This window comes from Fusarium poae (assembly GCF_019609905.1).
Source record: "Fusarium poae strain DAOMC 252244 chromosome Unknown contig_1, whole genome shotgun sequence".
NCBI lineage: Eukaryota > Fungi > Ascomycota > Sordariomycetes > Hypocreales > Nectriaceae > Fusarium > Fusarium poae.
In genome coordinates, this window is record NW_025408659.1 from 110,700 (window position 1) to 137,504 (window position 26,805).

Sequence of the window (26,805 nt, forward strand, 5' to 3'; positions counted from 1 at the left end):
GTATGCACGGCCCAAACGACCTACGAACGGCTTGGGCGAACACTGATACCAAACCCTAACCCTAAGGCATTTTTAATCTTAACCGCAATGAGTAAATTTCATCTCTTCAGTGATAGAAAAGAGCGTATAGATTGCCGGGCGATCTGCGCTTGATGCATAATTCTTATAGCTTTTTAAAACTGCGGAACGTGATCAATTTTGAAGTAATGATGAAGTTAAAACTATGCAGCTGGCGCTACGAGTCGCTCAAAAGCCTCATCCTCACTCGGGCAGCCATCGCCGTTGATCTTGTCGTATGCCGGAAGCAAAACGGCGTCATCAACCTCGACGTACTTTCCGCGTTGTACGTGGACATGTTGTCCGTTCATAGAAGTATCGGACATAAGATAGCACGCGCAACGAGCTACTACATACGCCGGTTGTGCGTCGACGTTTATGTCATTCAGCAAAGCCTTCAAGGATGGGACAACTTCGCTGTCAGTCCAACTGGGTGCCAATGTGTTGACCCGTATCGGAATTTGAGCAGATTTAAGCGAAGGGATAAGCCCTCGTCCAAAACCGAGAACTCCATGTTTACTTGTGGCTAATATGAGTTAGCCTATAATGAACAAAGCGACGTGCAAGAATATTTCCTTCCTACTTACCATAGTCGACGGCTCGGAATCGCTGCAGGCCGGTTGCTGATCCAGTGATGACGATGCTTCCCCCGTATTCTTGTTGATGCATATGATGAATCGCCAGAGCAGAGGTATTGATGACGCCTTTGAGGTTTGTGTCGAGACTCTGGCTGGATGGTTCCATAAGTTTGCCATCCTGGTCAAGTTCCAAAGATAAGTAATCAGCTCGAGGTCCAATACCGGCGTTGGCAAAAACGTGATCGATACGGCCATATAGCTCCTTGGTTTTATCAAAGAGCACCAGTAGGTCATCCCATCTAGTGACATCTGTTTTGACAAATGTGAATGTGCCTTTCATCTGTTGTCCAGGAGGCTGCAAATCACCAATAGCAACCATAGCTCCGATTGAGAGAAGTAATTCAACAGTAGCCAAACCTATGCCGGATGAACCACCTGTTTGAGATATTTTAGCGATCAAATGTTTGCGAATCAAACAGAACGCCGATGGCTGAACAGTATGCGACAATATGCGGCAGGGAACGGAGGTGCTGGTAGTATTGATGTATGCGTACCTGTGATGAGAACAACCTTACCCTTTAGGGTAGCCAAATCCTCATCTTCAAAACGAAACTCCGCCATATTGATAGCATACAAAAGACTTTATTTTTATTATAGATTCAACATGAAACACATGCGATGCTACAGAAAACAGCTTCTGCGTATGGCGAGGACGAAAAGGAGTGTTAAGTAACAAGATGTCTTGCGATTACTGCAAGCCACTTCGGTCAATTTCGGTCAAGACACAAGCAGGGCGTATACAATTGCGATGATCTATGAGATAGAAAGACGCCCTTACAGTATGAAATAGGCTCTTCGTCCTTTCAAGAATATGGAGGCCTATTACGGCTGAAAAATCCTGTCTTGTTCGGCGGGGTACCAAGAATTGTGAATTGTATTTCCTATTACGTAGGCATCATCACATGCACAGTTTACCTTGGCGATATGCTGTCTTACACCCAGTGCGGTAGCCTAAATGACCTAATGAAGTCGTGGGCGGGGATTTTGAACTAATATAGATTTCAACACGACGTACCGAGTGCAAATAAAAAACGGTTGATGCGGATTTCGGGCTTATCAAAGTGATTTCTCTGGGGAAGGTCTTGTATAAGTGTATTGGAAATACGGCTGGAAAGTTACGTGAGAAATATGAACATCCAGCATGAAATATAGAAGATTACTTCAAATGGACCACGATGATTGCAGAGCATCCCCATGCGATAATGCGCCTGTCGCCCCGACCATCCGCCTTTCGTATAAGAACATGCAACATCATATCTGATGACGAGATGCAGGAACCCTTTTTGACCGAACATATACAACATTGCCTAGTGTTTGATACCATTGTAGTCCCGTAAGCGGAGATAGTCATCGTACGGTCATTGAAAAGCATGATCAACAAATGGTCATTTTTTGCCTATCTTGTTACCGCAACCACCCTTTGAGATCTACCTAATGCCGAAATGAATTGAACCCTATTCAATAAAGCTATTGACCGGGGCTTTGCATGACTGCATCTGTTCAAAGTGATTTCCACTAAAAGCCATCTTGAGGATCATAGGGAGGAGGTGACCTCCCATTGGGAATCCTGCACTCGTCCAGAAGCATTTCAAAGACTAGATCGTCTGTTGAGAGCAGTGAAATTCGACACAAGTCAGTCTGGCACGCACGATCGATATAATGTGATCTTGCTGGAACTGCCAGTGGAACAGGGGTGCAACCTGGTGTGTATCTTGTTGTATGGAGCGTGCTCAAGTTTTGTTTTGAGGCGAGACTATTCCTGTCATGGCTCTGGGGAGGGCCCTGAGGGGGTTGCTGACGGTGTCTCCTGAGCACCTGCAAACTGATCTTCTTGTGTCGGAGTGCCACCTTTGTCCGTTCCTGTACTGAGTGATAGCGATTGGTCCAGCTGGTGCCTTCATTGTTGTTGTTGATAAGATGTGGCAAGCGCGAGAAGAGTGATGACAAACAAGGCAAAATCATTTTGGTGTAGATCCGGCATGTGTCGCCGAAGTTAAGATGAGATGACTCAGAAAGTCTGCTCCAGTAAGCCTGGTGGACTTTGATGTAACATATGTATAACATTCCCTGTTCTGCACAACTTACCACTTCTAGGATCGTAAGGTTTGTGCTTCTTCAAGGTATGTGCTTCTTCAAGGATCATGCGTAGCAGGGCCTTGGATAAAGTGAATATAAGCTTTTACTGGAAAAGAAGTGTTCGTTTCCGACGCATGTTTCATATTTCATCCCGGTAGCGCCTCAAGGTCAGGGGTTCTACCAGCCTTTTTTGTCGTAGCCGCTCAAATATGCGCACGATCATCCTGAAAACGTCCCCCTCACACAATGGGCGAATAACAGTATGTGACTCCTCTCTTAATTGAGAAACTCCGTTCACCTACAGGGAGGGAGACTTATGTAGACCGGGTATCTGGACATCATAGGGAAGGCTAGCATATGGAGGACATATCAATGATAACTTGTTATAAACCTTTATGGAGCTTTCTAAATTTGCATGTAACTCCGTTAGCATGGATGCAAGAATATCGTGTAAGTGGATTTCCTGAGCAATTAAGACGCTAGAGTTTGGAAACATCCATGCGGTGTAAATTAGACTGTGCTCGGGAACGGATAATCTGATTTTGATCGTTACTCTATAAGACCGCGTCTGATCGACGTTGCGATGACTAAAATTACTTGTGATACGCTGTATTACGAAAACCAAGGTTTGATGTGTATGGCTCGACATCGCTGCTCCCTGACAGAAAGGTCATAAATTCAAGGTTCAGTCTATCAAAATGCTACAGCCTGGCACTAGTAATAATGATGGCAATAGCCTAGTTTAAAGTAGCTTACTCCATAATGTCTAGCCGCACATTTCCCCACTCCGCCGAGTTCAAAGAGGTATTTACATGGACATGCCTGAGTATAAAAGACAAGACACCGCCGCAGTTTCCATTCAGTCAATGTGCAGTCCAATATCGCACATGCTTTCGACACTCCCATCCTCTACCGATGCCTATAAAAGCAATCACGAAACTCCTCAACCTCTTAATCCCACAAACAGCGATGCGTGATGTGCTAGATATTGCCAACCTGAGCTACAAAAGTAGCCTTAATGGTCGCCATGATACGACAAAGATGTCGAGGAGAACACACGGAGCTGGCGGAATAGGTCAGCCGCGGCACGGAAGTGCTACTCATGTTGCATTGCCCTTTGAAAGTCATGCAGGTATAGGACAAAAGCCAAAGATAGATCATGAAGAGGCCCAGCCTGAGACTTTGAGGCGGACCACACGCCGGCGCATACCAACACGTCGTGCTGAGAAGCTTATGAATAATGGATTATGGGTTAGACGCCTACTAAGAACATCTCTTAAGGCCAAGGCAGCAAGGAAAAGACTAGCAAAGCGAGCGGGGACTGCAAATGTAGGTAGCTAGGAAGAAAACGAGCGCATGTCTAATAAAGTTACAGAAGAAGGCCACCATGTCCATAAATCAACGACCTAGCACTCACTCCCGTCAACCTCAGAAGCAAACTTTGGCTCAAGACAGCGGCGATGATGACGATGACGATTTGCCCTCAATCGAGGAGCTTTACAAAAAGAGTCAAGATAGGGCGAGATGATCGGGAGCTAGTCGAAGCCAGAGTACGAAATAAAAGAATGTGGATGTGTTTCTTCAGACCTGATATCGCTGCTCTTAGAGTTTACTGGCCTGTATGATGTGTAATGACGAATGTTGAAGACAGGACGTTTCATGTTTTCTATCTACTGTCCTGTTCCGCTCTGGCCGTGTACTGCTTCGTAAGATAAGTACCAAAGCGACCCGTCGCATTGATGGTTATAATGTACAAGTACGGGCGGGGTGCGAGTATGTGGGTTATGCTCGCCTACATTATAACGCCAAAAATGGATCGGATCAGCCATTGCTAGGTATGGTTTATGATATAGATAGTCCTGGGATTCTGTAGGAATAAACCGACGATGAGAGAATTCTTAGTCTAGAACGGACTTTTTGTATTGTACTTGGACAAAAAGATCACCTTTTCTACTGCATCTGCCAAGTTAATACACCGCCAGCTGCAGACACATAGAATGCAAGCTGACGAGCATCTGAAGCCATTCTTTGAACCGGGGCCCAGAATACAAAGAATTCAAGTCTACCCCATGTAAAACGGGGCAAGACAAATCAATTGAACAACAAACAACTGATTTCGGACTGTAGGACTAGGTAAGTCCCAAAACCGACATCCCATCAATACTGGAGTCCAATCTAAAGTTTTGTACTGCCCGTCCTTGTCTTACACCCCAAGAAAGAGCCTTTAACGGCCCACATAACATGCCGGAATCGATATCGGAGCATTCTAAATTTTGTCGACTCTTTCACCTATCGTAAGTGATCTTTCTTATTCTCATTCAAATTTCAACTGGCGGATGACGTCATCAATGTTTCCTTATTATATGAGTGTGCACCATGCCTGCGTCAGTTCCCTTCTTTAACTAACCTTCATGTCTTAGATCGCGGCTACTACAGTTCTATTACATACACTACCTGCCAGAAAACTCCCCCACCACCATTTGACGCCAAGTACCTCATTTCTTCTTCCCGTCCAGTCCGACAACAACGATGACTGAGTCGCAAGCGCTAGATTTGCCAACATTTCTAGGGTTGGAAGAAAGAATAGAAGCCAATCCGTGGCCTAGTGCTTGTCAAGCCTTCAAAACAATCTCGATTTCGTACGATGACTCAGTAGGCGAGGATGCAGAAATAGATAGTGCTCATCTGTCGACGTCGTCTCTCCCGCAGTGCTATAGTCGCTTAGTCGAGTCGAAGAACGCAATTACGCAAGCAGAACACCAGTTACGTTTGGCCGCTTTCGAACATCGGGTTGATGGGGTCATGCTAGCCATGGAATACAACGAGAAGCTAAACGGTGCTTATGAAAAATACCAGCGAGAATTGAAAGGCGCGGACGCCAAACACACCGACGACTACGACTGTCTTCAATCTGACACAGTCATCGATGAGATAATACAGGAAGGCTTTCTTTCAACGCCGTTTGACGATTATTCAGTCGAGGAAGTGGAATTCTTGAGAGAAAAGCTACCTGCGTCGATTGGTTTGGGCCAATTTTTCCTGAAACTGATTGCGGAATTCGGTTGGGGTGCGATGGTAGTTCCAGGTCTCTTCATTGAGCTGGACGAGTAAGTTACGAGTCGGAATTATACAATATGCCAATACTGACTACATCTTCTAAAGCTTGAAGGAGATTGGACAGGAGGAGCTTGATGAGATCATGGAATTGATCCACTATCATTACGGCACCAAAGCCTGGAGAAAAGAGCTGCTTGATATATCCCCCACGGTCTTGACATTGATAACGCAGGGAATTCCCGAAGGCCAAACGCTGAAGATCCTCACTGTGCCAGATGGGGGTGAGACCGGACTGGCAGACTCGCCGCTGAGCGAATGGTTTCGCTTCATTCCAATCACCAACGGAAGGCCATATAGGGCACCTGAGAGCCGATTCTTGCCACGAGAAGAGAGCATACTGCGACGAGTACCTTGCCCAGCCTCTACAATCCCTGAGTTGGAAGGCCAAAAAAATACTTCAAGTGTTTTCACAGCAATTTGACGACGGTCTCGCAACGCCCGAGACCCTCACCCCTAACCTACTCTTCTATTCTTAATTGTCGCGTACCCCTGGCCACTACCCATACATATACCTATACGCACACACGGTCTGGTGTGTATTGGTATTCGTCGGGGATGAGGTACCGATCACAACAGAATTGCCTGTGCGGATACAAGAGGTCTATACCCCCGTGTAACGGCTCTATGTTCGTTTATTCGCCAAAACTCCCAGCCTTGCTACTTCAATATGATAGTATTATATATTTCGAAAGCCAACTTATTTACATTTCAACGTTAATAAACAGACTCTGTCTCTGCGTCCGTGCCTGCATGTACAAAAATGCAGTCCTGGAAGTCGTCCTCGGGCTCTGGGAGCAACTTCACGTCAGCCGTCTCCCAGGATTGGCTGTTGTTATGATGCGCAGTCAATGCTGGGTGCACTTGTGTGTAAAAATTCAGTTGTTAATTGTTGTTCTTCTATTCAAGAATCATGAAGGTCTTTTACCCAAAGCCAGAACTGTGGGAACTAGAGCGGTGCGGATGGACCGATCTGGTCGACCAGTGCGAGATGGCGCGGGTGGTGGTGGCTCGGAGCCATCCGGCCCCGGCGATCATTTTCTCTTTGAGCCTGCAACCTCTTCCATCTATAAGCCTCCTCTAACGGCAAAGGTGGGCTTTAATGTTTGTGGTTTTGCTGGACGTAGCTGTAATGCTGGGAGGTTATATAGAAAGTGCCTAACTACCTACAGTAATCCATTCACGATTTCCAGGCTGCACTGATTTTGGCCTTCCTTGCCTTTCTGAACCTGTGACAACCATTCCGGCCATAATGACGCCCATTATAAAGCCAGTCTCATCAAAGTTCCAGATATCATCTGATCGGATAATATAGCTCTATGAAATTCTTATAAGACTTCAAAAAAAAAGAAAAAACCTGCCTCTGAGATGAAAAGTGGGGTGTTGTTTTGTTCACTTGTCTCTCGCGTTCGCTTATCCTATACGCTAACCTAACTATAGTTATTCGATAAATCATTTGTGCTGGGTACTGTGAATCTCTTTTACCCTATACAGTTCCGCAAGTGGTCACCGGCTAGCTCTGATGTCAGTTTTACTAATAACAGCGGCGATTTCGTTACTTGAGAATGGTAGAGGGGACACCATAACGCAACATCCAGAACGCGCCACCGTTGCATTGTAGGAAACGTTGGATGGTTCTGAGCCAAGGGCGGGGACTACTCTCTGAAACTTGAAATCCTATTTTAACTTTGACCAATATAGACGGTGCTACGTACAGCCGGGAAAGGTAAGTTCGGCTATGGCAGCCATTTTAGTCTCTTCAAAAACCAAGAAGAGAAAAAAAAGGGTTTATAGGTCACGATTGATTCACATCGCTGTACGACGGTAAAAGGAGAAGGAATTTTTAATCAAAAGAAAAAAGGCGAGAAGAGGCGATGTATAAGACCAACGACAACCGGCTAAGCAGCAGACGAATTTATAACCAGTTTCAAAAAAAGTCGTGACATTGGATCAACCCTGATTCTCCTGCCATGGATCAGAATCAAACGCGGGCATCTGGGTTTATCGATACGTTGTGGGAGGAAGACGACTACTTGGAAGACATCATAGACCATCTTGCTTATATGGAGGTAGGGATCTGCAAAGAGAACCAATCATGATTTCCCTATAATTGACATTGAGCAGGATGTGACTTTGCCAAGCATTCTCATGATCGAAAAGCAAGAACAAATCACGTGGGACCTACGGTCAAATCTCATCGACTTTGTCACCCGATCACATCAGCACTTTCGTCTTCCCTCGCACGTGCTATTTTTATCTATCAATCTCATTGATCGATACTGCTCAAGGAAGCAGGTCTTTGAAGAACACTACTGGTTGCTTGGGAGTGTCGCACTCTTTGTTGCCTCCAAATATGGTGATAAGACTGACCGAGGTAGAAATCTCATACCTCTGTCGGTTCGTGATATAAGGAAGCTGTGTCACGACATCTTTGATGAACATATGATAGCGCAAATGGAAGTCTCAATCTTGTACACTCTAGACTGGGTGATGGGCCACCCGACAACGGACCATTACCTGGACTTTTTGCTCGTAGGAGAACCTAGGGGCGGCGAGCTAGCTAGTATGGCAGCATACCTGTCGGAGATCTCGCTTTATCATCCAGAGTTTGCCGGGATCAAGCCTTCTGTTATTGCTACATCATGCTGCATGCTTGCCAAAAGTATTCTTTTCGGAACTGTGTCGATAGGAACAAACACAGAAATCGTGGTCATGGAAACCAGGCAGGGACATCTTACGAATCTATCGAATCGAACGCCAAGAAATTCTTGTCCTGTAGATTCGCATCGAATCGAATGTGTCCTCCGTAGATTCGATATCTATCGAATGCCAAGATTCGATCGAATTCGATTCGAACCCGATCGAACGTAGACCTAATCCCGGCGGAGACCGAAACACCAATAGGACCTAGGGCCAAATGGATCGTTGTCATCATCATCAGGCATTCATGACTTCATACCCCGACGTACGAAGGGTAAGAGATGCAGAGGGGTTTTAGAGAACATCACAGCTGTAGATGAGGCGTCGCAGAACATTTTCAATTGTGCAAGACAGGTAATAGGCAGATTAAATGTCACTCGTCCCTTCAGCGACGCAAGTGCGTCAACCCATTGATCATCACTGAGGCTAACCAGCGGCAGTGAAGGCGTGTAGATTCCAGCTTTACTCCACGATCGAATGCACTGAGCCATCGCTACTATCTCCCTCCTCAGCCGGCTTCTCAATGGTGCCGTCATACGCCCTGCACTGCTAAACGTCCTCTCGCTCTCCGCAGACGACGATGGGATGGTGAGCATATCAATCGCCATCAGAGACAGCCGCGGGTACCGATTCCTGTTGATTTTCCACCAGTCAATCGGTCTACTCCTGTAGTGGTGACTGTTGACAACATCCTCAGCACAGTACCGAGCATATTCGTCATCAGCAGTCGCTCCCGCTGTCGTGTGTTTCGTCTTCCGGGTGCTCTTGCGGCCACTGGACGCTGCCAAGGACGAACCCTGGGCGCATGGCGGCCCAGCTACACTCCTAGCAAGTCTCCGCTCAATGTAATCCATTGAGGCCTCGTCAGACGTAGCGAAGACTTCGCAGTCAACATCGCGTTCCCTGTAACTCTCCCAGATCTCTCTGAGCTTGGCTTCGTACTCTAATCACCAACTCTTAGCCTTACGAAAAGGCACTCGAGACCACAGTTGATCGAGAAGGCGCCACTTCTTCGCCGGGTTGAAGACAACAGCGCCGACATAAGCAGCGCTAGTCAGACGGTTATAATACTTGTGCAGCTTCTTCCATCCGAGCTTGATAAAGACCTTGAGCAATCTACGGGTTCTGCTATCGAGCCCGTCGTAGATGGAGACTTCGACGTCCTTCTTCTCCTTGCTCACTGGATCCTCAACTTATTCAAAGATTGTACCTTCGATAGCACCTTCGAGGTGGTCAAGTAGGATCTCGAAGACAGGGAAGTATTCATCGAAACTACCACACGTCAACCTCGCGCCGGGAATACCGTCGCCCTGAAGTTGCTTGGTGGCGATTTCAAAAGGCAGAACTGCCGGTTTCGGTTTGTCACCAAGGCCCTCAGTTTCCCAACGGTTCTGAACGTCATTGAAGAAGGTATTGAGAGCCGAGCGGAGACGAAGTGCCCTCTCCATCATCCGCATGTCCGAGTTCCATCTGGTGGCATTGTTGAAGACCCAGTGTAGTGTTGATTCATGGCCAGATTCCTTGCGTTGAGACTGAAGAAACTGCTCGTACAGCTGTTGACTCGCTCGCAGCTGAATCCCGGTGTTGTAAAGCATTCCTGGGGCGCCGTTCTGGCTGTACTCCCTGAAAGTGGCTCCATTGATCTCCTCCGGAGCTGGGTGGGATGATAGGAGGTCCTCTTCTGGGATACCAACGGCAGTGTTCGCTTCAAAGTCTTCGTCCGTGCCGTCTTCCATCTCTACATCCAGGGCCTCGTCGATAGCTTGATCAACAAGCTCCTCATCGTCATCTTGATCGTCACCATCCGCAGCGATGATTGCCGCGAAGTTCTCCCGCTTCGAACCGTATAGCATTGCCCGCACGCAGAGGTTGAAGATATGCGCAGCGCAGCGAATCCGTCGCTCTTCAGGTGAGAAGCCGTGTTCAAAGGCAAGACCGTCCATGCAGGTGTCATTGTTGGCAGCATTGTCCAGCGTGAAGTAGCCAATCTTGTCCGGGTAACCCGTTGATTTGCCAGAATGCGAGCGTATCAGCGACCTCATCAGCAAGTGAAGCACCATTGTGTCTGCCCGAGAGAGGTCGAAGGCCAAGGAGGATTCGGTGTTGGACAAAGTGGTTATCAATGAATTGAGCGTTGATCCCAAGAAACGAAGTGTACGACTTGGATGTCCAACCGTCGAAGGAGAAATGGATCTGGGATCGAGCGCTGCGCAATACTTCGGTTACCGGCCCAACGGCACCCCTATACTCGGATTCGAGCATGCGAAGCAGCGTCTTCGCAGAGGGAATGTGGGTCACATCAATGAGGGGATTACCGTAGAGAAGGATCCGCTGGAACCGCTCGGTATTGACAATGTTGAACGGCAGATTATGGTAGGTAATCCAGTCGAGGAGGAGTATTCGGAGGCCTTTGCTGCTGAATCTTCCACGCAGCTTGCTGACAAGAAACTGGTCGTGAGGATTATTCAAGTCGGCATCGATGAAGTGGGTGATAGTCTGGCCGCCCAGAGATGAGGCTCGCACGCCCCGGGCAACGTCGTTTGGGGCCTGCCAAATGAACACGCATGTTGCTGAGCTATCCACGAAAGGCACGTACTTACCAAAATCCCGTGGGCGTTGCGAAGGTGGTTCTTGATAGCGGCTCCGGTCGAGCAGACGAAGCAGAAGTCAGACTTCTTTTTGAAGCCTCGGGCGAAGCAGTCGGCACAGATCCACTTGAGCTTATTGCCCTGCCGCGAGGTGGAATGGTCCTCAACACGATACCCATATTGCTGCCACCCAGGGTTCAAATCCACGACACATCTGGGTTCAGTGTAGTGGAAACAGGGGTTGCACGTGGCGCAACAAGATCTGTGCACTCGTGCACGGATCGCTATGTGATCATAAATCCACCAGAAGTGCTAGTGTAGTGTCGTGGATTTGAACCCTGCTGCCACCACGCCCTCGTGTCCTGACCGCCAGTATAGCGCTCGAATCCGGGCCATTTGGCCCACTCTTGGCGGCCCCAAAGTGTCCAATCAACCTGAATAAAGTCGGCAGCCGTTCCGCGAGAACGGAGTGATGGTGTCGCTGGTAACGAGATTCCTGGAGAAGACACAGGCGGCGAAGACGAGTACTCGACGCACTCCATTGCGCCTGACCCAATCGATGGGGGACGGCTTGAAGAGAATGGTTCGGGCATCGTGACGTTAGGTCGGTCGCGCGAATCGAGCCAGCTTGTAGAGGAAGGTTGGAGTCATCGAGGCTTCGCCGGTGCCCAACTTATACCGCTTCCATGACAGAAAAACTCAGTGAGGCCAGCATAACGCGTATGTACGCGCGTTGTCGACGCGAAAACGAAAAAAAAATCCCAGGTCGCCATCTCCGTTACATTGGCTAAGTCTTGTACGAATGAAAGGGGCATCCGCCAGCAATGAGAATAATGACCTCGCGCACCATGTCCGACTACCCACGCGAAGACGCCTCTTGGCTCAATCACTGGTGCTCGACGGTTCTCCAGGTGCTATATACACCTGCGCTAGCAACCAATGAAATCGAAGGGCTTGTCACTCAAGTCGGCAGACTCTGACAGCCCAGTCTGGTATGGTCCCTGGTCATCTGGTTTCAAAGTGCCCCTATTGGCTCATGTCGTCGTGCACAGACCACCGAGGCACACAACTGGAACTTTCCTTCCGCGCTGGCCCGTCTCGTTCCATCCTGGCGTCGCCTCTGAATGGGCTCTTGAGCTCGTTTGAGCTGGCCGGAGCTCGTCGTGTTGCCACGTGAGGTGTAGCGTAATTTTAATGCTGTAAGTGGTCGCAGCTGCGGGAGGATTATGAAGTCGCTAGTACATCCACCTAGGGGCTGGCTGGGTTTGGCCGCAAGTTCCTGTGACCAAAGCGGGGAATAACTATGTTGGGTCTGGACAGTTAGTCGACCAATACAGGTTGAAGATGCAACAGACATGTGAGACTTCAAGGTCGAAATGGTCTTCTGAGCGTGAGAACACTGACGCCGATAGAAAGCTCTTGAGGGAGATGTCTAAATGGAGCAGTTTTTGTTTGCATTACTTCCAATCTACAGAAAACCAGCATGTGTTTAGATGGATGTTCATGGGGGAGTAATTGCAAGACGGGCCTACCCTATACCAATGTGCTAGAAAGATACCAGGGTACTCACGTATTCTTCCACAGCTACGCAAGTAACCCCTAAACAGCATTTCATGGCCACGAGGATTCGCTTTTCAACCTCGCCCACGCTTGACATAGTCCTCGTGGAAATTGGGAAATGGTCCCATTCAATAAATTACTTTTGATATTTTAGAAAGTAGTCGTTTGTGGGTTGCGGCCAAGCATGATTACTGCAGTTGCACGATACCTATTCTGACCTGTAAATCTCGGGGGTTTAGATGTACCGGTATACACTAACATCTTAGCACCTACACGGACCCTGGGCCTTCAAGACGACAAATCACGCTCGGTCGCGTCAGGTACCGCCAGGGGCCGGTTGACGGGTTCAAGAAGTGACGCTAAAACGAGCCGCGTCACTCGTTCGACCGAATCGATCGATTTTCGATCGAACGCCAAGAAATTCGATTCGATATTCGTAAGACTTGGCATCGAATGAATCTATCGATTCGATTCCCGTTCGTAAGATGTCCATCCCTGAGCTTGGGCGATCTTTTGCGGGCTAAACACCTGAGCTGAATTACCATGCAGTACCCACCTGCCGGTCATACCCACCTACCGGTCAGCGAAAAAAGAAATTCCCCATACAAAATGTCCAACTTCGCTTGCACAGTGCTTGGCCAAAATTGAAGTTATTTACATGGAACATATTGTGTCTTACTGAGAGTTTCATGTTGTTTCATATTGGCATGTTCATTTGTATTTTACACAAGCAGTTTGGTCGCATGGCACTAATGTAAAATTTCTCGAAATGTCTCCTTCATCACCCAGCCTCCCCGAAATTTCATCAAACTTTTATCTGTAGCAGCTTCCTTTAATCGCCTTGAAAATGCCTCAACAGTCTTATAAGAGAATGATGTCATTGAAGCTATACTGGATGTTACAGATAATCACCTCTCGCAGCACCAGGCCGCCCAGAAGCATGGAATGCCCCAAACCACTCTGTCTGACCGATTAAGAGGCCTACCGTCAAAGTCCGAGGTCACCCAACCTGCCCAGCTGTTATACAAATCCCAAGAGGCTAGATTAGTTACATGGATACTTCGACAAGAGGCCTTGGGCTATGCTCCTTCCCACAGTCAAGTTCGCGCCACCGTAGCTGCCCTGTTGAGACAGCAGGGCCGGGAAAGGCCTATCGGTGTACACTGGCTAGCCAGGTTTATTAAACGCCATCCAGAGATCGATACGAAGGTAGGAAAACGCCAGGAAGCTGCAAGGTTCAATTCTTTTACCCCAATGGCTGTCAATTGGTACTTTGATATCCGGGAGAGAGAATATGGCTGGATCAAGCCTGAGAACACGGTTAATGTTGACGAGGGCGGTATCATGGCTGGATTTGGTGAGTACTGACCACTTCTGATACAAGACTTACCAACAAATTGCAAATCTAGGTTTGGATTCCTTGGTAATTGGCAGTAGCGATCCCAGGAGGAAGGCCTTCCTCAAAGGCTCGCAGTCCCGCACTTGGACTAGTTTTATCGAAGCCGTCACTGCAGATGGCCGTCTTCTAAAGCCGGGAATTATCTTCAAGGGCAAAGAACTTCAGAAGCAGTGGTTTATTGATGAGTTTAACAAGATCGCCGACTGGTATTATATCACGTCCGATAACGGCTGGACAGACAACCATATCGCGGTCGAGTGGCTCAAAGAGGTTTATCTGCCCCAAACTCAGCCAGCAGATGAGTCAGATGCAAGGCTTATAATATTAGATGGCCATGGGAGCCATGTATCTGTGGGTGTCTACCTGTTCTCGATCAGAAATACCGCTGACTGAAAATCCAGGATGAGTGGATGGCCACGTGTTTTTTGAACAACGTATATTGCTGTTACCTGCCTGCACATTGCTCTCATGGCCTACAGCCACTGGATAATGGTGTTTTCAACGCATCCAAGGCTGCATATCGAAAAGAACTCCAAAAACTGGCAAGCCTGACGGATTCTGCGCCGGTGGACAAGGTCAACTTCATCAAGGCTTATGCCAAAGCCAGGGAAGTGGGTATGACGAAGAAAAACATCCTTTCGGGCTGGAGAGTGACTGGAAACTGGCCGATCTCACGACGGAAAGCGCTCATGCATCCTGAGATTCAGCCAGACAAGAAGGAAACGACGCCTGGATCAGACGGCCACAGAGACGGGCAAGTCGACTCTGATAATACGCCAAAGACCAGCCGTCACATCAGAGACCTGGGGAAGAACAAGAGCCCCTCTACCAGAAGGCGGTATTCTGTGATATCAAAAGGGTTTGAAGCCCAAGAGTCCAAGATCGCCTCTTTGAGCACCAGAATAGCCAGCCTGGAGGAGGAAGTTGGCCGGTTGAGTAGAGGTAAGAAGAGAAAGGCGGTACCGAACCCCAATAAGAAATTTATGATGCTGGCAGAGGCTTTAGCGGCTGGTGACACAATTTCAGAGCCAAACGAAGCAATTGAAGGGGCGGGTGTTGTTGAGGATGTGATCGAGGTGGGAGGGATGGAAGAGGATGAGAGGTCATATTCAGGGAGGGAAGAATTAGGTGTCGTACGCACCCGCACAGGGCGTGAGGTTAAGAGACCTAGAGAATACTAAAATAGATCCAATTTTGATCTGAACTCCAGTGATTAACTTATTTTTACTATTTTTATTAATTTTTTCCCATGAGGTTACAAACGTGCATTATGTATGGGGGATTTTTTTTTTCGCTGACCGGTAGGTGGGTATGACCGGCAGGTGGGTACTGCATGGTATTGGGTTCTTGGCAATACAATACAATATAGGCCAACATCATATGGCCTAATACAATATGCACCACTTGGCAATACAATAATATTGCGAAGCTTCCATATTGCCAATATACGTATTGTTTATATTATTCGCAACACTGGCATTGATCGCCTGAATGACTGTAATCCATTCCCGGTTTCCAGGCTGCACTGATTTTGGTCTTCCACGCCTTTCAGCATCTGTGACGACCATTCCGCTCGCAATAACGCCCATCATAAAGCCAGTCTCGTCAAAGTTGTAGATTTCATCAGGTCGGATGCCATACTTCGCAATTACATTTGCTACGAGCCTAAACCAGTTGCGAATAATGGTCGGATCTTCACATTTGGCTCTCTGGTAGTCATATTTACGGGGAAAATGCGTCTTGAGGTCTTTGTGTCGCTTGACGAAGTTAGAGGCCCAGCGCTTGCCGACAGGCGGCGTCTCGCGGTCGGCGAGCAATCGGTTAGCCATCTCCTCAACACAACGCAGTCGCGGGGGAAACCCTCGCGAATCCAGATCGAGAATGAACTGAACTATGATCTGTTCTTCTAGATCAGATAGTTTGCGTGATTTTGGGATAGAATCACGCGTAGAAAGGATACCCTTCTGTCGGCGATATAAAGTCCAATAACGGACCTGGTAGATGCCTGCGGCGCGTCGGAGACTTAATTTTGGGTCATTTTGAAGGGTACGAAGTGCAAGAAGAATCCTAGCCTCAATATTTGGGTCTGACATATTTGGTGGTTGAAAATTAATTGATTAAGTTGAGAAGATGTAAATTGCGGGATTTTTTGTTGCACTCGCTTGTCTGTTGCACCCGCTTATCATGTACGTTAGCTGAAAAAAAGTGTGATAACTATATATTCACGGTGATATATATCACTTTAGCACTTTAGCACAGTGTGATATCACTTTAGCATATCACAATACGCAAGTCTGAACAGTAGCCAAACCTATGCCAGATGAACCACCTATTTGAGATATTTTAGCGATCATATGTTTGCGAATCAAACACAACGCCGATGGCTGAACAGTATGCAACAATATGCGGCAGGGAATGGAGGTGCTGGTAGTCTTGATGCATGCGTACCTGTGATTAGAACAACCTTACCCTTTAGGGTAGCCAAATCCTCATCTTCAAAACCAAACTCCGCCATATTGATAGCATACAAAAGACTTTATTTTCGCTATAGGTTCAAGATGAAACACATCCACTGCTAGAGAAAACAGTTTCCACGCATGGCGAGTGCGAAAAGGGGTGTTAAGTAACGAACTGTATTATGATTACTTCGAGCCACTTCGGACAATTTCGGTCAAGACACAAGCAAGACACAAGCAAGACACAAGCAAGACACAAGCAGGCCATATACAGTTGTGATGATCTGATAAGAGAGAAAGACGCTTTCACAACATGAAATGGGCTCTTGTTCCTTTCAAGAATATAGAGGCCTATTATGGCTGACGAATACTGTCTTGTTCGGCGGGGTACAAAGAATTGTGAATGGCATTTTCTATCACATGCACAGTTTACCCTGGCGACATGTTGTCTTACACCCAGTCTGGTAACCTGAATGATTAAATGAAGTCGTGGGCGTGGATTTTGAACTAAAATGTATTTCAACACGACCTACTGAGTGCATGTCAAAGGCAGTTGATGCAGATTTCGGGCTTATCAAAGTGATTTCTCTGGAGAAGATCTCGTATAAGTGTATTGGCGGTACCAACTACACATTTGATGAATGAGTAGAAATAGAGCTGGAAAAATACGTAAGGGATATGAACATCCAGCATGAAATATAGAAAATTGCACCAAATGGACCACGATGATTGCAGAGCATCCCCTGTTCGTGATAGCCTCACTTGTGGGGATTCTGATGACTCAGAAATCGATGAAGAAGGCCCTGATTTTATTGATCTTGTTACGATCTGAGCGGCTACGTCACGTGTACCCCACACTCACTTCCCACTACCCCACAATTTCCCCATCACCATATCCAATCAATAAAGGACCGACACCTGCAGGACCGACGGCGCTCCAGGACCGCGTCGCTCCAGGACCGACGACGACCTCAAACATCGTCGCTCCCACCACAACACCAGTAGTATATATACATTCGCTTAGCGCTAGATAGTACGATGGCCTACCAGCTATCAATAAAACTTCCTTACCTGAATACGCCTTACCCGCTCTATTCACTATTAGGAGACGTGACACTTCGCAACTGCTCAGTGACAACGCCCTACGACTCTGCCAACATAAACCAGTACGGACTAGTTTATCCCTTGGGAACCTTCACCCGTCACAGATCTGTCACAGGATATCGAGGAGCCCGAGTTGCCGCCTCTTCCTGCTCCTTTACCCAGCTTCGAGACCAATTTTTCTTCCACTTATCACAGAATCATGAATACATTACACCCCCAAAGGCACACACAATAATAGATCGACATCCCTTGCGCCGTTGGCGGCCAGATCAGAGGCAGAGGTGAAGGCATCGTGGGGCGAGGAAACGCGGCTGGACTGGCCCGCAGTCAAGGTTCACAATTTCGGCCGCAATACCACCGCAAATATGACTCGCATAATAAAATACTTTTGGCGACAGCTTCAATACTTTTCAATTGAGTCACAGCAGAAATTTCGAATAGATTGCGATAAAATTAGAAGTATAAGCCAGAGATTTCCTAATTTCCCCCCTATTTCTAACCCATCAGCTGTCCCAGAATTTTGCCCTTGTCCCAGAATTTTGCCGCCCACTCTATGAGTGGGGTTCCTTTTTAGTCAAACCCACGAGTAGTGGTGATGGGCCGGAAGAAGGATCATGGGTGGAGGTGGGATGTGAAGAAAAGGGAAATAGCTCAGCTTGGAGATCAACGACTTCAGCCAGTGTCCATTCAACTCAATTTGACGGATAATTGATCAACGCCACTGGAGAGAGTGGTTGACCAGGTCAACTCACCGCCACCGAACCATTCAGTTGATTGAATTGAGTGGTGCACATCCTTGGGTTGTTCAATGACTAGTGTTCATCCGTTATTGTACGCGATTGTGGTATCAGCCTTGCTCTGAAGCATTAGGTCAATAACTTCTCTGAACCATCAAGTGCAAGCAATGCCAAGAGGTAACCTCCCAAGACTACTTGTCTTATGGTAGCGCTACTAAATAACCGCTAGTTACATATTATTCTTCCCTAAAGACATCATATTCACCCCAGCCTCTGCTCCCCCTTCGGTGCCTTTTAGTTCTCGTCGTTGTCACCGTTTTCCGTTTTCTTTTGCCCTTGCTTTGTGTTAAGTTGAGCTTGGGTAGCTACCACCTCGCGTTTCTTCTTTCTCCTTCTCTTACTCCTCCGAACGCTTTTCTCATTACTTGTCACTACCGTATTGACCAACGGCTGTTTGCCCATCCAAGTGTCGCACTTCAGTAATTTCTTAGTAATTGTTTCTCCCCTTCATTGTCTGTCGCACTCGACGCTTCCTTCTTTTCCTTTTGTCCTACTTTTACTACCACGTCCTTTGCATAAGCCACTGGCTTATTAGGAGGCTCTATAGCCTCTGTGCTGTTCAAAGCCAGCGATGGTATTGACCTCGAGGTTGCTACTGGCTGCTGCTAATAAGTCAGTATGTAAGAGCCAGAGATACGTCTCTCTACTTCGTACTCCATGAATATTTACCGGTATTTTGGGTTTAGCTATTTTGGTTTTGCGCCACTCGAATTCAATATCCGGAATTCCAAACGTCTTTATCCAGAGCGACGAGTTATCATACGGCCAAATCTCATATGTGAAATCGCTAGCTGTCTTGATGGCTGGGTGAGCCGTGTCAAGCCTTCCCACGGGCCGGTTCCCCATCCTGCCCTTAATAATAGGCTCTTCATACAGTTGGTAAAATGTTTGTCCAGAAGGGTGAAAAAGGAGGCGTGGGGGATGTGAGAGTACTGTCACCAGATCACCATGGGAGGCGAACCATGCAAAAATGACAGAAGCGCCATGAATATATCCCAGAGACTTTTGTCTTAGAGGACATTTCAGGTCACCACGATACAAAAGTGGACCGAGCGCGGTTGTCAATGTTTGAAATCCATGCGCATCGGCCCATCGCTGAGCATGTTCACGCAACATGCCGCTCCATAGTACCTGGCGGTTGGGTATACAGGTTTTCTGGAACCTCAACAAGATGTTTTCGGCCTCTTCATCAGTGAGCCACCGGTGGATGAGCTGTCGAATTGCATCAGGAGGCTGATTAGTGCCGAAACTCACGCTACGAATTGGCATGAAGGCCTGTAGGTGACTGAGACTCTTAGTAGAGATCTGTGTGATTCCCATTTTGTAGAATATCTTTGAAGAAGGTATCTTACAGCAAGGTGGTCATGGCCAAATACTCAAATTTAACCAAGCGTTCAATGATGTAATATTCGTCATGATGACTGATAAATACCACCTACAAGCACCTAGCGGCCCTCACCATTCTCCGAGTCACCCTCATTTTTGCAATGCTGGATTGGTTTATCTAGTGCATCCTCTTTGCCGAAATTGCCGGTCTTGAACAAATATACGCCTGGTCGACTCATACCGCTATGCACTTCGACCAGGATGTAGAGGTCTATGTACTAATTTTACACTACCAGCATACCATCCCAGTCGTTCCAACAGGTTTCACCTACCGATCAATCCGAACAGGTAGGTAATTCGTCACTACCAAACTGACAGTCTTCCTATGAATTGGTTTGTTCTTACTGGTTAACTCCTTACTTTTAAGGGTTCCGTTCGACTTCTTTGATTTGACCATGATTTGAGCTAAAGGCCAGTGTGCCTCACTTGATTGGCTTGGGCCCTTATGTAAAGAGCTGGTGATGTTGTCAGAGTTTCGTCACAGAAGTAAAGTCGGGCTCCTGATCCCATTAAACTTTCTTTCGAAGCCTATCAAATATTCAAACAGAGGCTGCCCAGTAGCAGCGGGTTTTGTCAGCCAGCTTTAGGGGGAGTGGGTTGCACTCATATTGCTCTACGTCTTAGTGATTGGCAATGGCTCTAGAAATCAGCAGACTTGATATCCATGACACCACCAGCTAAACCTAATGTCAACGTCACAATGACGTCTCTATTATGATCTATTGAGAGGTCGCCATAAACACAATTCCAATGGACGAAATCCAACTAGCAGCTGTCTCAGGGTACATTAAGCCCAAACCCTAGGATCATCCTACCAGAATCAGGACTTACATGTAGCAATAGAGCAATGGCAATCTAAATATCACGACAAAACCAACGCTTAACCTGAATTCATAAGTATGCATGGCCTGTTTACAGCCCTAAGCTTTTGCCTTTCTATGAATAAAAATGTTTTGGTACTATATCTAGGTCAAAGATACCCAAGATATAAAAGTTCGTTTGGCAAAAATGAAGGTATGAATCAGCGCTGGAACTCATGGTTCCAAAGAAAGCCGCAAAGCCCGAGCTCAATTGAACCTTGACACACTTCTCAGCCAGTGATGTTATTGGATTGGAGGTAATTTGGATTGGACTGGATTTGTCGGAAAATGACTGGACTGGATTTGGGTTTCTCGAAGATTTGGACTGGATTGGATTGATTGGCAACCAGCTCCTGGAGCTCCAATGGTCTAGACTAACTCACCGCCACCCCGTACACCCCCCGACCCCGTACACTCGTGAGAGCATCACATCAATAACATATAGATAGCTTCAAATAATTCTACAACTATATGTATTAATTCAATTGAGTTAAAATTTTACATACTGCTTAGAAAACATCTATTCTCACTAAGGGATTTTTCTCAGCTTATTCTTTGGCCTTTTCCTTGGCTTTTTGCTCTAATCTGTGCAGTGTATTCTTCTCTGCTTGATCTCGCGCCGTGATGATCTGGTTAATTGAAGGGAAATCTGAATTTGGGTTGAATTCAACTGCGACTCGGCCAGTAGGCTCTTTTTCCGCCGCTGAAGCTTTCAAAACAGCTTTTTCCTCTTCAAGGCGTTGAATTTGACTGTTTTTGTTGTCAATTGATTTCATTGCCTTCTTCATGATACAATTGAAGTCCCGGACCGATACAATTCCGTCACTTTGAGCAGCTTCCTGTTGTTTTCGAATATCGGCACTTCCTTGAGGCGTACTCCACGCTAGATCATCTGTTACTCGCGGCTTTCTCGGCGTTGTAGGACCTTCAAAGGTCTTGCGTTTCCTCTCCCTGGGCTTTAACGCCTCTATCGCCTTCCTCAAGCAGATTGGGAATACCCCAGACTTCGAGAAACCACTCATTATGTTCCTACGGCTCATAGCTTTTTCGGAAGCCCTTTCATATGCTTCTAGGAAGAGTTGTTGTTGGTGTAGTGACGTTGCTTCGTAGCTAGCCCAAGCGCGGGTCAACTGGTGATAGTACGTTTTCAACGGCCCAAATACCGCAACATCAAGCGGCTGAGTAATGTGTGATGAATGTGAGGGTAACCAAGATAGCCAAATACGGTGCATCCAAGCCTTCTTCATCAATTCGGGTGTGATATGTGATTTGTGCCGGTCTAATACTAATAGTCTCCATTGAGAGGGATCTGACGGCGTAGTCTCAGGGATAAATGTATCCATGAACCACCGGATGAAGATATCTGAGTTGGACCAACCCGAGGGACTTGCGGCGTACTTCCAACTGGGAAAAACGCGTGGAAACCACTGTCCTTGGAGGTTTTTTCCACTAAATACGACACAGGGAGTAAGCCGGATACCTCCTGCTGATATACACTCGATAATTGAAGCCCAAGTTGAATTGTCTGACTTGATAACTTCAGATCTTGCTGTCATAGATGTCCCGGCTACTATGCCGGCCCGGGTCTCTCCAAGTTGAACGCCGTTCTCATCGACGTTATATGTATTCTCTCGTTTGACGTTTTTCTCGTTAATGACCCATTGAAGACCGGTAAAGTAGTCAGAAAGTGACTTTCTTGTGACGGCACGTTTCCTTGATGACTCAAAGACCTTCGTAGGCTTCTTTTCTATGGCCGGATGTCGTGTGAAGAATCGGTCTACCCAGTTTTTGCCGATATATCGTATCTGCCCGTTGACCTCTGACAATTGCTCTGCAAAGAGGCGTATCTCAGTCCTTGTTAAAGGCTGAAAAGCCTTCTCTCGTTCGACAATATATGTCACAAGGTCTCCCTCTCGCTCTGTAGTTAACGACAGTTCTCTCTGATGTGATGTGTTGATGTCGTGGCCGCCGGCGCAACGATCCTTCAATGTTGAGAGCTTCATGCCGTGTTTTCGCGCCGAAGCGCGCAAACCTATATTTTTGGCATCATTGACCGCCAGAAACATCCTGTATTCATAATCTGACTCTTGCGAATTCATTTCCGTTAAAATAAAAAAATACGGATTTAATTTGATAATTACAGAGTAATATCAAAGTGTAGACTTCAATGACTGTTGAGGTTGAACATGATGGATGGTATATAGATAGTCCGATCCGTCAGTCACGTATATATAGCTAGGAAGGACATGTCTTGTCTGTAGTTAGATCTTCAACCTTACATCAATCAATCTCATTACCTCACATCAATAATGACGAGTGGATGTTGTGAGGTGTGCGGGGTCGGGGGTGTACGGGGTGGCGGTGAGTTAGTCTAGGATGTTACAACTGCCGCTTCACGAAGGTCATCCTGCAGCGCTCTTCTAATAAGATTTAGATACTTATTGACCTACTAGCAGGGAATGATTGTCATGTAGGTCAGATCAGAGCATGCAATGCCCATTGATCAGTGCCGGGGACCCGGATCGCTAGATAAGTTGCAGCAGTGGTTTTTATATAACTACCCGTGCCATCTACATAGTCTTGGCATGATTGACTAACTCACAGCCTGCGCCAAGTATTAGAACATCTGTAACACGTGAAACGCGCCCGGTGACACGAGAAATTAACTTTTGTGGGCCATCTGTACACCTGCAGGTGGACGAGAAGGTTTACCCTTACGTGTCATTTACAAGATACAGCACCCTTCCGTAGGAATGTAACGCTTCTTATTAAGCTCTCAGTTAATGCCTGGACTTTGGAGTGGAGGCTTGGATTAAGCAACATGGCGTTATATTTAAATCATCTCTGACTGATAACGTTTCGAGTTGTCCAATTTGAATCTCAACAAGATCCCATTAGCTGGTACAGTATCACCAACCCAAGACTGAATTTCTAAAGTGGGCCGTGACACAAAAGCACGAAAGGAACAATTTGCGGCCCACAGTGCCACTAATGCCACTCTCTTCTACGTCATCCAGGCCATCGATTCTAAACTCTAAACTCAGTAACTTATGAGACAGGTTAATCTTTTCATTTTAGTTAAGTCAATCGATCCTCACGGCACTCCAGATTTGATTAAGACATCCAGCGACTAATATAGGGTATCATTTGTTTCAATAAATGTTCAAGGTACAACTGTTCATTTTCGTCACCAATTAATGACCAAGTTGCAGGCTCTACAACTATGGTCCTCAAGGATATCCTACAGAGTATTGCAAAGTCTGCCCCTCTCTTGATCATAAAGGCTTCATCACCTAACTTGTGAGATAGAGCACGAGAGGCTAGCGAGTTCACCGACTTTGCCTTCGTTTGCGAAGGGCAGACCATTTCGGTCCACAAGATTATCATTTGTACTCAGTCTCCTGTCTTTCGTGCAGCCTGTGCTGGATCGTTCAAGGTAGCATCTATTTCTTTGCCGCAGTATCCAAATAACTGAAACATTACCTTAGGAAGCATCATCCCAAACATACAACATGGATGCAAATTCCCTCTCCACGGTGCAGCGAATGGTAGACTACTTCTACACAGGTGACTATGCGGAGGAGTCCAAGGATGGAAACAGCGATGATGATACGAATCGCCTCTCTTGTTTATCGATTCATGCTGCAATGTTCGCCTTGGCACATGAATATGACATCAATGGGCTTGAAGCATTATCAGCGAAAAAGTACTCGAGAATCTTAAGGCAAAACCAGGACGTTTATAGCTTTTTCTCATCGATTCCTGATATTTATAACCTAACGCCGAGCTCCTCGAGGGGTCTTCGGGATCAGGTTCTGAGCTTTGCGCGAGGGAAACTGCCAAAGCTTCTGACTGACTCCACGACGAAGGAAGCTTTCGATCAGCTAACTGATGAAAACCCTGAGTTCACCAGGGAACTTCTGGACACATTCTTGCAAAATTCATCAATGGGCATATGTTACAACTGTAGTGATAACTTGGTACCTGTGGAGGTCCTTCAATGCCGATGCAAGCAGTGTGGAAAAGGTGGAGCCAAGCATGTAGCATAGAAACATATAGCTCTAAGCAGTTTTTGTGGCAGATCAATCATTACGCAGCGTCTGTAATCGGTATTAGTGATAATATTTCTCTATTCATACTGCTCACGCTAAATTCCCTGAGCTGCCGAGGGCGAATTATCCCTTTCACCGTATCGGACGCCTTTTTAGGCCCTTTTTGGACTCTCATTCCGCTTATACTCTCGGCTGCGGCCCTATACATCGGATCCTCAAGGTAACAAATTTACAAATGGTTACATATTACAGGCTTAATATTGCTAGAGTTATTTATGTTATTTGCAGCGTTATTGATCCAGTAAGAAAAACCCCTCAAGGATCCTTATGTAAGTTCTTACCAGATGGGTCTAACATCACTTGCTTTTTGCGTGCACAGAGCGGTAGATACCAAATTTAATTTAATACAAGGTCCATAGTCTCGGGCAAGCCACGGATGGCGCGCGCAGAAGATCTGAGGCGTGGGTGCTTTTGCGCGCGCAGTGCATGCATACAGAGAAGATGAACTTGTAAGTTTCAGTAGACGATGGTAATGAATCGTTTTTTTTAAAGATCTAGAGTAGTCAAGCTGAACCCGACAAGGGTCAGCCGACGGAAACGCGAGTGCAATTTGGGAAACGCAATGTGTTTCCACTGTGGGAGATACGGGTCAAATATGCTGGACGGTGATTGGTTAAAAAGAGGAAATGAAATGCGCTTCGGCTGATAATTCTTGAGTAGGATAGGTTGTAATCAAGCTGCCGGGTGATTATGAAGAACCAGCCGTTGTACCCCACCCTCTGGCTTCTTCAACCTCTCTCTATGCCGTCACGGTGGCAGTTGGTAAGCATTTCCCATAGGCCAAAAGAGACCGAAGCAATGAAGCAATGGGGAGCAGTGTGCCCAACAACCAAGTCAAGTAACTTGGTTGCTTGGCCTATGAGATCCGTTCTCCTGGGGGCAATAAACACGGCAATAAACACTGATGCTGATGATGTGGTCCCCAGGAGAACGGATCTCATAGGCCAGATGGCTACATATGGGGCCCCACCTCAAGCAACCAAGTTACTTGACTTGGTTGTTGGGCATGTCTTACTACCTGCCCGGCGCTTAGTCAAGGAAGGGGTGACAGCTTCCAAGGCTCAGACGGCAAAATTCGTGGATGGCTGCAGATTCGAGGCTCGGGGAGTCACGGCCCTTTTGCTTTCTTACTGGCGTTGGTCGAAACATGCAGATATTTCTTTTGTTGTTTATCACTTAGGTGCCTGTTAAATCATGTTTAAACGGCGCTGTTGGCAACAACCTGTCAAGAAGAGTGGGGCTATCTTGGGTGGTCGGGATATCGAGAGGGGGAGATTGGCCACGTCAAGAAGCTTCTCGCTACCTTTCGACCCCAAGACGGTAGCCCTGATGCTCGGAAGCTAGTCAAGGGTAGCTTGCCAGGTTCTTAATACTTTACATCATACATTTATCAGGAGGATAACCTAGTATCAAGTATCTAAGCTAATTGAAGCTACTAACTGGAGAAGTCAAGGTTTATCTGCACACCTGCGGATACTTTTTGCGGCTTGCGGGCCAGGCAGGATATCTCCTTGACTGCGCGGGGGCTACCATCGCGTACCGGACAGGGGCTTGATCCAATCAAAATGCCGCAAATAAAAGATACTTCTTTTCCCACCTATTTTCTGTGGTGATATAAGTCAAAGCAATACACCGAGGAGTTACATAAAGCAACGCCACACAGCCCGCAACCGCACCTTGTGGCCGGGTTGAAGACCGGTCGGCACGTAACATCGTTAGGCTGCTCACGGCGGCTGTTTTTCTCTGTGGTATAGCTACTTGGATCAGAAGCGTTAAGCGCCTCGCCGGGAATTGATTGAGAAGTCATAGGTCTCTTCAAAATGATTTCTATAGTGTTTTGGCAGTAATTCCTTTCTCAGAGACCTTTCCGTACCCCGCTTGTACCCTCGTCATTACGTGAGAAATGGTGGGTCCGGTACGCGATGGTAGCCCCCGCGCCGTCAAGGAGATGGCATCAT

The 26,805-nt window shown here is 46.9% G+C and overlaps 5 protein-coding genes across 5 annotated transcripts; 3 read left to right on the forward strand and 2 right to left on the reverse strand.

The window, feature by feature from the left end:
• Window positions 1-221: 221 nt before the first annotated feature.
• Window positions 222-1,256, reverse strand: FPOAC1_012870 (uncharacterized protein; the record flags this gene model as incomplete). The annotated part of the gene is made up of 3 exons (XM_044857213.1): window positions 222-583; window positions 645-1,070; window positions 1,190-1,256. 3 exons carry the CDS (start codon window positions 1,254-1,256, stop codon window positions 222-224), a joined length of 855 nt encoding a protein of 284 aa, XP_044701396.1.
• A 2,277-nt stretch (window positions 1,257-3,533) lies between these two features.
• Window positions 3,534-4,299, forward strand: FPOAC1_012871 (uncharacterized protein; the record flags this gene model as incomplete). Its single annotated transcript, XM_044857214.1, has 2 exons — window positions 3,534-4,100; window positions 4,147-4,299. 2 exons carry the CDS (start codon window positions 3,534-3,536, stop codon window positions 4,297-4,299), a joined length of 720 nt encoding a protein of 239 aa, XP_044701397.1.
• A 1,274-nt stretch (window positions 4,300-5,573) lies between these two features.
• Window positions 5,574-6,309, forward strand: FPOAC1_012872 (uncharacterized protein; the record flags this gene model as incomplete). Its single annotated transcript, XM_044857215.1, has 2 exons — window positions 5,574-5,878; window positions 5,934-6,309. The coding sequence occupies 2 exons, from the start codon at window positions 5,574-5,576 to the stop codon at window positions 6,307-6,309; spliced, it is 681 nt and encodes a 226-aa protein (XP_044701398.1).
• A 12,596-nt stretch (window positions 6,310-18,905) lies between these two features.
• FPOAC1_012873 (uncharacterized protein) lies at window positions 18,906-19,809 on the reverse strand (the record flags this gene model as incomplete). The annotated part of the gene is made up of 2 exons (XM_044857216.1): window positions 18,906-19,091; window positions 19,144-19,809. 2 exons carry the CDS (start codon window positions 19,807-19,809, stop codon window positions 18,906-18,908), a joined length of 852 nt encoding a protein of 283 aa, XP_044701399.1.
• A 4,149-nt stretch (window positions 19,810-23,958) lies between these two features.
• On the forward strand, window positions 23,959-24,784 carry FPOAC1_012874 (uncharacterized protein; the record flags this gene model as incomplete). Its single annotated transcript, XM_044857217.1, has 3 exons — window positions 23,959-23,993; window positions 24,045-24,171; window positions 24,224-24,784. 3 exons carry the CDS (start codon window positions 23,959-23,961, stop codon window positions 24,782-24,784), a joined length of 723 nt encoding a protein of 240 aa, XP_044701400.1.
• Between the last annotated feature and the right edge of the window lie 2,021 nt (window positions 24,785-26,805).